Raw genomic sequence first — 11,008 nt, 5'->3', positions numbered from 1 at the left:
AGGAAAAAACAATAATAAAAACAAAACACTAATCAGTTTCAAAAACATGATCACAAATGAAAGAAAGCAGACACAAAGAAATATATACCATATGATCTCATTTATATCAAGCTTTAGTATAGACAAAATTAATACACAAAGCTAGAAATAGGAATAGTGGTAGCCTGAGGGGAGTACAGAAATAGATTGAAAACATGCTCAAAGGAACTTCTTAGGGTGATGAAAATGTTCTATACCTTGACTAGGATACCAGGATGTTTATTACATGGGCATATATATTTGTCAAAACTCACCAAACTTTATACTTAAATCAATAGAATTTGTTGTGTGTACTTCTCAAATCAAAAAAAAAAAAAATTAAAGGCTACAAAATAGATTTTATTTAAAACTTCTTTGGACTTCCCTAGTGGTTCAGTAGTAAAAAAAAAAAAAAAGAGAGAAAAAAAAGTCCAATGCATGGGATTCATTCTGCTCATGAAGGGCATGGGCTGGATCCCTGGTCCAGGAAGATCCCACGAGCTTCGGGGCAGCTAGCCTGTGCGCCACAACTGAAGCCAGAGCGCCTAGAGCCCGTGCCCCAGGCAAGAGAGCAGCCCCCCTCGCCGCAGCTAGAGAAAGCCTGCACGCAGCAACAAAGACCCAAGGTACTCAGAAACAATAAAATAAAAATAGTACTTTATGAAAAACGAAAAAAAAAAAAAATGTAAAAACTCCTTTTCCTCCGGATATCCAAGGTCTGACATCCAAATTAGATAGGCTGAACTTCATATTATTTGCTTTGTTTCCACAGGTGTTGGGAGAGATAGACTTCTAGACTTTACACAGCCACCAAGGCAACAGTGCTAAGAAAACCATTAATCAAGATCTGACAATGCCTATTTGCAATCAGAACACAGTGAACACCCCGGGTTATAAAAGCAGGTGAAACCTACCTAAAAGACCTAGTCAGGCACAATGTTGGCGTTCTTGATTCTCGTGACTGTGACCCTAGCATCTGCTCACCATTCTGGTGAGCACTTTGAAGGGTAAGTAGCCTACGGCTTAAATTAGCAAGTCCTTCCTTGTTAGCCAAAAATTTGAACACATTACCCCATTTTACATGTTCTCTTCTTCTCTATCTCATTGTTCAGTGACAAGGTGTTCCGGGTCCATGTTGAAGATGAAAATCACATCAGCTTACTCCATGAGCTGGCCAGCACCAAGCAGGTAAATGCCAATCTATGCTTATAGGCTTCCTATAACAATATTTTTAAAATCTTAGGTTATTTTCTAAAACCTTAAGATTGCACTGTGATTCCATCAAGGGAAAAATGACATGAAATATTAACTACAGCACTTTTGTAGCAAGAAATAAAAACTTGAAAAACATTTAGTGCCACCAGGCCACCCTTGTCTGCCTAAATTCGATTGCCATAAGCCCTACAGTATCATAAATCTAGGGTAACTTTTTACAGAGCTGCCTGAGCAGGACAACTGATGAGTCAAAATTGTTGCAAAGGTCAAAGAACATCTAATGTATAGCAACTTCCCTTCTAAGTCAAAAGAGAAAAATGATCAACTTGGATATTACAGAAAAACTGGGCTTTGGTCCAACTTGAAATTCATTTCCACATCCCATGTATCATCTGTTCTCTTTGATTTTCTTTCATTTCAAATCAAACAGCTTGAGTTTTCATGAACTTGATTCAGGCATTCTTAATGATAGGACTTGAAGGGGGTAAAAATGATAAAAAGTCATGAGTGATTTTCATACTTTTATTTTACTATTAAGAAACCAAAATCTCTAGGCTACTTTACTTTTTTAATGCAATTATGGGGATTAAATTATGGGATTTAATTATGGGATTAAAATTCCAATTATGGGATTAAAACTGACATTTTAAATTATATATATATATATGTATATAAGTATGTGTATATGTGTGTGTGTGTGTGTGTGTATTAGTGGCAGGGAGCTATTGTAGACCACAAATAGTTTACTTGATCCAATGCTGTCTTTTCATTAATATAAAAACCAAAACATTCTACTAGTTCCTAAGTATCTATCTATCCATCCATTATCTTTCTATAGTTATCTTTTTAGCTTTTAAGATGTGGAGGGAAACAAAAAAGGTAGAGAGTGTCATAAACTGAAACAGATTCAGAGGGCTAGATCAGAAAGAGAATTTAAAGTCACCTATTGCAGGCTTCCACTCAAATTTGAACTTCTTCAGGGGAAATAGCATCTCTGGTTGCTAGCCCCAATAAAACCTGTTTGAGTACTTCCAAGGATAGTAGGAATACTTCTTTTTCAAAGTAGCATGTGCCTTACAAACCATTCAAACCATTACACTGAGCTGAAAACTACCTTAACCTTGACCCCTTGGACCCAGCTGAGTCAAACACTGTCTCACTTCTGAGATTCATCAATACTCTTGGCACGGGTTTACAGACTCTTGGTCATTGTGGTCACTTCTGGACATAGCTCAATCTTTGTGTCTATATTTCTTTTTTTTAATGTAGCTCTCAGAATTGACAATGGACCTCCAGGTATACTCTGATTAATACACAGTGTAGGGCCACCGTCAGCAGACACTTACTAATGGGGTGTAAGATTCTTTTCACAGGTTGAACAGTTAGAAGGCTCTTAGCTTATAGTAAACCTAATGCCCATCAAAGCTATCAGGGTATTTTTTTCTCACATGAATCACCCTCTCACATGAAGTAAGGTATTCTTCCTTCTATACTTGCCTAACTGATGTTTTAACCTAAATGCAGGATTTTATTATATATTTAGTCGGTTAAAAGTTATTTTTATTGGATACTGAGACAGTTTTAAAAATGAATTCACTCAGGGAAATAATTTGCTCTAACTTCATATCACCAGCAAGCTTGATAAACTTGTCTTCTTGACTTTTACATTTGTCACAGATCGAGTAAAAATATCAAGTAAGTAAAGGGGCAGTACAGAATTAGAGGCATCTTCCAGGATTCCTTCTTTTAATATCTATTTATCAAGAGTTTCCAGTATGCCAAATGCAGTGTTAAGTAGGCACTGAAAGTGATTGATAAATCAGGGCATCTCAGATGAGTTTTCTCTCCTATTCATGTTACTGTCGTGTTACCTACAGCTAACACTGTGCTTTCCAGCTTATAAAGAAGAATGTAAATGTAGAGACGTGGTCAGACATGTTGCTAAGATCCAGATTCAGCACTCTGGCAGGCTCGTGTTTTCTTTCAATCATCACATGAAGTTAATTGGGCTTGACTCACTCTTTCTGTACACTGTGCTGGCTCCCAAGGATCACGGCTCCCTTTTCTGAGCATTCACAACCCATCTGCTTCCAGTTAACTTTGCCAGTATCCATGCCGGGTCCTGGGAGATCCTGCTTCTGAGATTCACCTGTCTTCTTATTTATGAAATCTAAGACATGCCCCCTCCACTTTTCAGCAATCCCGTCAAGCTCCGATTCCTCTAAGATTGCTGAGAAAAAGTTCTGCAGTCACATCCTCTGCCTTTTTAGTTACCTAAAATTCAGCATTTTCTAGTAATCAAGAGCAGAGAATCTGGACTCAGATTTCCTGGGTTCAGTTCCTGGCTCTGCCACTTGCTAGCTGGACCTTGGATGCCTCTCTGGGTCTCAATCTGTCAAACAAGGAGAATAAGAGCATCTACCTTACAGAATTTTGTGAGATTTAAAAGAAGTAATGTAAGTAAAGCACTTGGAAAGAATTTACATAGTAAAAACTATGTGTTTGTTATTATGACCACCATGAGATCCAGGATTCTGAACACAATTTACATGACCAGTATAATCCCTCCTCTCCTTATCTATTGCTGCTAAGCTGCTGCTAAGTCACTTCAGTCGTGTCTGACTCTGTGCGACCCCCGAGATGGCAGCCCACCAGGCTTCCCCATCCCCGGGCTTCTCCAGGCAAGAACACTAGAGTGGGTTGCCATTTCCTTCTCCAATGCATGAAAGTGAAAAGTGAAAGTGAAGTTGCTCAGTCATGTCTGACTCTTAGCGACCCCATGGACTGCAGCCTACCAGGCTCCTCCGTCCATGGGATTTTCCAGGTAAGAGTACTGGAGTGACGTGCCATTGCCTTCTCCATCCTTATCTCTGGGCCTCAAAATTCTCTTTCCAAAGAAGGCATTTCTACTAAAATCTTAATGTGAAAAATTATTTACTTAGGGTAATTTCATCTCTGTAGAAGTAGGAAAAAATAAGAGATAGTGTAACTCCTTAGAAAAGACAAAAGCCACACAAGAGTTAAGTAAGGTTACTTCATCTGTTCAGCTGCAAACATTATGCTTTTGCTCCAAGCCATGAGACAGCATGTTTCTTCTTTATTCATTCTATTTCCAATGTGATTGAAAAAGAGGTTTTACTCTTCTTAGTAATCTTGCAAGTATAGCATATTCTGGACTGTAGCCTTCCTGATAAGATCATCACAAGGGCATCTAGTCTTTGTATTCATCCTTGGCCATGCGCCCTTCCTCCCAGCTTTTGAACATGGCCTTTTAAAAGCTGAATGTATTGAAGAGACCTGTGACCACACTGGACTTTAGCAACATCCCTCTTTTCATATTTAATTGTATAATAAAGGTTTTCTTTCACCTTCTTGTTTCTTTATTAGAGGCATTCACCACAAAAGCTATCCTCTTCTCTCTATACTTTCCTGAACTATTTCTCTAGCTTCAGGTACACGACCAAAGTAAGATGGTTACAGCCTTCTAATGTTCCATCACTAAGTTCCTCCCCGCTGTCTGGACCTAGACCCAGCGTAGAAGTTATCACCTCTTCCAACAAGAAAGGAAAATTCCATCGAGATAAATGAAGAGTTAATCCTATGCTGAATTCACAGTCAAACACAATGCGAAGAAACAAATACGTGTAAATATGTGAAGAATAGAAATTCTCCAACATAATTATTAATTTGTTTACATGTTCTTCTTATTCCCAAAAGAATTTAAGGTGAATACACTACTTTATCTTGCTTTTGCACTGGTTTTGTATCACATTTTAGGATGGACTCTTTGCTTATTAGCCAGATGGATGGTTTAGTTGGCATTCTCACAGTGCTATCACGTAAAGTTACTCTTTTATCTTCCAACAAACATTCTTTATGGTTCTTTGTTACTCAGACACGTGGATTTATAAATTTATAACCTCAGTCTGTTTATCTGTGTGTGTGTATGTACCCAGTTGCTCAGCCATGTCTGACTGTTTGTGGCCCCACAGACTGTAGCCCAGCAGACCACTATGTCCACGGAATTTTTCAGGCAAGAGTACTGGAATGGTTTGCCATTTCCCACTCCAGGGGATCTTCCCGACCCAGGGATCGAACCTGCATCTTTTGTGTCTCTTACACTGGCAGGTGGATTCTTTACCACTAGTGGCAACTCCTTAACTTACAATTCAATTCCCCACAGCTCAGATCATATATTTTCCTCTGCTTCCATATTTTAAACATAGATCTCACTCACAAAGTGTTGGTAAATATTGAAATTTATCTTTATCTCTTTGTGCTAATGTTTTAAGTTTATTATTTGTAACCATACTTAATGCATTATAAACATCTTTGGGGCTGTGATCTTCCTGATTTTTGGCTCCATGTCCCTTAAGAAGCACTGGTTACCAAGCCCAGGTTAGTAAGTCTCCATCATATTTGTAGGACTCCATAGTATTGGATGTCAGGATGTTTGCTGACCAATTTTCTCCTTGTCAAACTGAAGGTTTTAAGGGACCTCAGGTTAGGTCAGCAAGTCCTTTGTCAAACATGTTTATGAGATTTCTCTATCTCATTTGTAAAATAAATATTTTTTATATATGTATGTGTGCATATATATATATACACACACTAATACTTGGCAGAGCCAAGACAGATGGACAAGAGGTTAAAAGATTAGGGAAGGCAACTTTCAGTTTAATATCAAAAAGAAAACCACCTATAAGGCAATTAGGCTGTTCTGAAGCAGTACTAGATATATCCAAGATTGTATTAGAACCATCACCAAGGACGTTGTGTTACTCTAGGTAGAAAGCTAACATCTTAACATAGGTGCTCCCAGAGCAGATCCTCAGACAAAGATTCAATGGCAGATTTCACTTGGAAAGCAGGGGAGCCTGGGTAGAGAAGTGAGGACTGAGGCAGAGAAGGGCAGGCAGCCAACAGAAGGGACACGGCGAAGTCAGCCCGCATAGAGGACGACTAGAGCTCCATCCTCCAGAGAAACTCTAGGAAGGGGTGCAAACTGCACACTTCAAAATGGCCCCACCTGAGAAGGGAGAGGATGGGAATATTTAGACACCTGCTTTCTAGGGCCATTGATTAAGCACTTCTCTGGAAAGTGCTTCTTTGGCAGCTCCTGCCTGCTGTGAGCCGTGAGGCCTTTTGCAGCTCTGGGAGAACTTTCAAGCACAGATATGCAGATCTTGGCAGGGAGGAGTCTCCTGAGGAACACTAGAGGGTCCCAGTGTTGTGTGGGTAGGGCCCTGTCTTAACTGCCTACATATGCTTGGAGAACTTTATGTCCTTTACCGATTCTAAACCTCTGTGTCTGTAATCAAGATACACCTCCCTCTCCCATCCCACCATGGGATGACAGACATTTATGAAGGACACACATTCACGGTTACCCTTTTGGTGGTGCTGTTTTTTATTTGGGCTGTGTTGGGGCCTCATCGCTGCACGGGCTTCCTCTAGCTGCGGTAAGTGGGGGCTCCTCCCTAGTTGCAGCGCACGAGTGTCTTATTGCAGTGACTTCTCTTGTTGAAAAGCACAGTTCTAGGGCACATGTGCTTCAGTGAGTGTGGCTCGTGAGCTCAGCAGATGTGGTGCATGAGCTTAGTTGCCCTGCAGCATGGGGGGCCTTTGAGGATCAGGGATCAGACCCCATGTCTCCTGAATTGGCAGGCGGACTCTCATTCTCCACTGAGCCACCAGAGAAGCCCCAGAGTTAACTTTTAAGAACTTCTGCTATAATGTGCTTGTCTTCATGGCCCTTCTTTCCACAATGCTGGCTAGCTAGAATTCATCACCAGCTCTTGCTTTCTCTATCTTTATCATGATAAGCTTTTATCCTTCCTTCACTATCTCTCAACCTCTCATCTTTATCTTCTCATCACATTCTGTAGCCAATCCTTATCAAATTATCAATACTCTCTCCTTTCAGCAACTTAATGACAACCACACTCACTCTCTCTCTTCTGAAATCCCTCCTGTGTAATCCTAATGTCCCACCTCCCCCTGTGCTAACATTCCCTATGACCCTGACTCATGATTCAGCATCCTCTAGACATCTGCAGTAGCTGGAAAATCACCAGGACAGGAGATAGGCAACTGGGTTCTCCACAGGCATATCTAAAATTGAGTCATCTTAATATTTTACATCATCAGTTTCTATTTAACAACCTCTGTGTCTGCCCAAACTCCCACGTTCCAAAGCAACAATCCTAAATATCACCACCTGCCACATCTCTAGCCTGAGATTAGCTCATAAATATCTGAACAGGTACTGGGGAAGACAAAGAGCAAAAATGATCCAATGTCACGGTCACCTTAGGCTTCTAGGCCTTTATTCAGCTCAAGGAAAGAACAGAAAATCAGAGACCTGCTAGAGGCAGGATGTCCTTGGTTAATATTTTCCCAAGGAAAAAAAGGAGATTTGAAACCACATACCCACAAAGAAAAACATCAGAATTGTCAAATATGTCATCCTACTTTTGTGCATAATGGCCTCTAAAATCTCCCCATGTTTGATTTGCTCGAGTGTGTCCCGAGTCTCAGGTGCAGAGCCGAGCATGTAGTTGTTTTTATTGTCGTTTTTCAGTCACTCAGTCGTGTCTGACTCCTTGCGACCCCACGGACAGCAGCAGGTCAGACTTTCCTGTCCTTCACTACTTCCCAGAGTTTGCCCAAACTCATGTCCACTGAGTCGATGATGCCATCCAACCGTCTCATCCTCTGTCGTCCCCTTCTCCTCCTGCCCTCAATCTTTCCCAACATCAGGGTCTTTTCCAATGAGTCAGTTCCTCACATCAGGTGACCAAAGTATTACAGTTTCAAGAGAAACTCATAAAATGAGCTCATTAAAAAGTAAAAGGGAAAGCTCCACTTCTCTCTATTAAATTTTGGGCTCCAGGTAATTCAGCGTCATTCATTTATCACATATATCCATTACCACAAACACTGCTATCACCAATAAGCAACTGTTGTAGAAAGTCAATAAACAGAAGAGAGCAGTTATAGAATACTGCAATTAACTACCATTATGGGAGATAATCATATGCTCTTCATACTTGTTGATAATTAATGCTATGTATGTATGTATGTGTGTGTAAACACTTTTATTGACATCCAACTGCTTGGTCCCAACTTTTGTCCACTCAAAAATAAAGGAGATATTTATAAGAGATTTCATGGATAATTTGATTCATAATAATTCACTGGGGTAGTGTGCTCACTAGTGATGATTCACCCATTGAATTATTGGTGTCCAATACAATATGTCTTATTCCTTATTCAGATGGATTTCTGGAAACCAGATTCGGTCACACAAATCAAACCTCACAGTACAGTTGACTTCCGTATTAAAGCAGAAGATACTGTCGCTGTGGAAGACTTTCTGGGGCAGAACAGACTACAATATGAGTAAGCTTATGTTTTATGGTTATGAAAATTCTCTGTCATGCATGCTCTCAGCCCGGGAAGATAACAATAAGATCAAGACAATGGCCTCCTCAGGGCTCCACACAAAGGTCACGGCAGAGCTGGCCCTGAATTTCAAGTCTTATGACGTTAGGCCTGAGAGAATTTGTGTTGAGTTATTGCTCTAATAAAAACAGGCTTAGCTCTAGAATCCCAAATTTTTAGCCAGATATTTGACCTGCTCCTAGTTTACAATGTTCTCCTAAGTGAATGCAGTTGTTCATCTGTTGATCCAACAAATAGATAGTGAGTACCAACCTATCACATGATAAATGCTGGGGGAAAAGATAGGACCCACCCCCTTCAGAGGAAAATGAACAAAGGATTGCAATACCTTTAATAGGTCTCAAGAAGAGTGAAGAGCTAGAGATGCATGGGAATAGATTAAGTTGAAGGATCACAGGGGGCCATTCTAGGAAAGGAGCCTTCAGCTGAGAATTAAAAGACTGATGAGTTAGCCAGACAAGACAAGGAGAAAAACAACACTCTAGGAAAACAGACTTGATGTTTAGACTTAGAACTTCCCTCCATCTTCATCTGAGGGAAGGTAGAAATAACTAAACTAAATGACTAAAGTAGAAAAATTCAACTTTAGTCTAAAGCAGTTTTTCCTCCAAAGAGTGGGTCAGCAAGGAGCAAAGAGACCGTCTCCAGCTCCAGTCCTGAACCACCAAATATTTACTCAACAATCTCCAACCACAAGCACAAGTCTTCATGACATTTTGATAAACTGACCTACATAATTTTAACAGAAATTTTCTATTATTTTTTACATCTTAAAAATATAGACTAGTATTTATGCCAGTAAAGATATCAAAATTATCACCTATAAAATCTTCACCTCCATCAGGGGAAGTGGTGAAGCGTAATGTAACAAGCAAGGGCTTTGGGGAAAAAAAGACACAAGACTGGAATCCTGAGTCTGCAACTTCCTGGCTGTGTGACATTGGATAATTTGCTTAACCTTCCTGAACTTCAGTTTCTTTGTCTTTAAAAGGAAAGGATCCTTAGAATCGTATTTTCATGAAGTGAAGATAAATATAATACCGCTTTCAAAGGGCTGTTGTGAAGATGAAACCAAACAATATATAAATAAATTGCAACTGACATTGTTATCGCTGTGAATGCTGTCATTTTACTTTTTGTACTACTGATAAAGAGGGAGATTATACATTTTTTAAAGGTCAACAGAAACTGTTTAACCCCATTATCATACTTAGCTATCTGCTTAGCTATCTGCTTCGGCCTAAGGGAAGTGTCAAAATGTGACTTCAAGAATTGACTATCTTTCTGGAATTGAGCTGCAGGAGTTGCTTGTATATTTTTGAGATTAATCCTTTGTCTGTTTCTTCATTTGCTATTATTTTCTCCCAATCTGACGGCTGTCTTTTCACTTTACTTATAGTTTCTTTTGTAGTGCAAAAGCTTTTAAGTTTCATTAGATCCCATTTGTTTAGTTTTGCTTTTATTTCCAATATTCTGGGAGGTGGGTCATAGAGGATCTTGCTGTGATTTATGTCGGAGAGTGTTTTGCCTATGTTCTCCTCTAGGAGTTTTATAGTTTCTGGTCTTACATTTAGATCTTTAATCCATTTTGAGTTTATTTTTGTGTATGGTGTTAGAAAGTGTTCTAGTTTCATTCTTTTGCAAGTGGTTGACCAGTTTTCCCAGCACCACTTGTTAAAGAGGTTGTCTTTTTTCCATTGTATATCCTTGCCTCCTTTGTCAAAGATAAGGTGTCCATAGGTTCGTGGATTTATCTCTGGGCTTTCTATTCTGTTCCATTGATCTATATTTCTGTCTTTGTGCCAGTACCATACTGTCTTGATGACTGTGGCTTTGTAGTAGAGTCTGAAGTCAGGCAGGTTGATTCCTCCAGTTCCATTCTTCTTTCTCAAGATTACTTTGGCTATTCGAGGTTTTTTGTATTTCCATACAAATTGTGAAATTATTTGGTCTAGTTCTGTGAAAAATACCGTTGGTAGCTTGATAGGGATTGCATTGAATCTATAGATTGCTTTGGGTAGAATAGCCATTTTGACAATATTGATTCTTCCAATCCATGAACACGGTATGTTTCTCCATCTGTTTGTGTCCTCTTTGATTTCTTTCATCAGTGTTTTATAGTTTTCTATGTATAGGTCTTTTGTTTCTTTAGGTAGATATACTCCTAAGTATTTTATTCTTTTTGTTGCAATGGTGAATGGTATTGTTTCCTTAATTTCTCTTTCTGTTTTTTCATTGTTAGTATATAGGAATGCAAGGGATTTCTGTGTGTTAATTTTATATCCTGCAACTTTACTATATTCATTGA

At 39.4% G+C, this 11,008-nt stretch overlaps 1 protein-coding gene across 2 annotated transcripts in view; it reads left to right on the top strand.

The window, feature by feature from the left end:
• The first annotated feature begins 255 nt into the window (after positions 1 to 255).
• CPB1 (carboxypeptidase B1) overlaps positions 256 to 11,008 on the top strand; it is a 36,762-nt gene continuing 26,009 nt past the window's right edge. For both annotated transcript variants that reach the window (XM_043474065.1, XM_043474064.1), the window contains exons 1-3: positions 256 to 1,025; positions 1,131 to 1,206; positions 8,513 to 8,637. In XM_043474065.1, coding sequence (XP_043330000.1) covers positions 955 to 1,025; positions 1,131 to 1,206; positions 8,513 to 8,637 — 272 coding nt within the window. In that variant the 5' untranslated portion in view covers positions 256 to 954. The remainder of the gene's footprint in view (positions 1,026 to 1,130; positions 1,207 to 8,512; positions 8,638 to 11,008) is intronic.

The sequence above is a fragment of the Cervus canadensis genome, chromosome 7 (genome assembly GCF_019320065.1).
Source record: "Cervus canadensis isolate Bull #8, Minnesota chromosome 7, ASM1932006v1, whole genome shotgun sequence".
Classification (NCBI taxonomy): Eukaryota; Metazoa; Chordata; class Mammalia; order Artiodactyla; family Cervidae; genus Cervus; species Cervus canadensis.
This window is presented reverse-complemented; position numbering and strand designations above follow the sequence as displayed.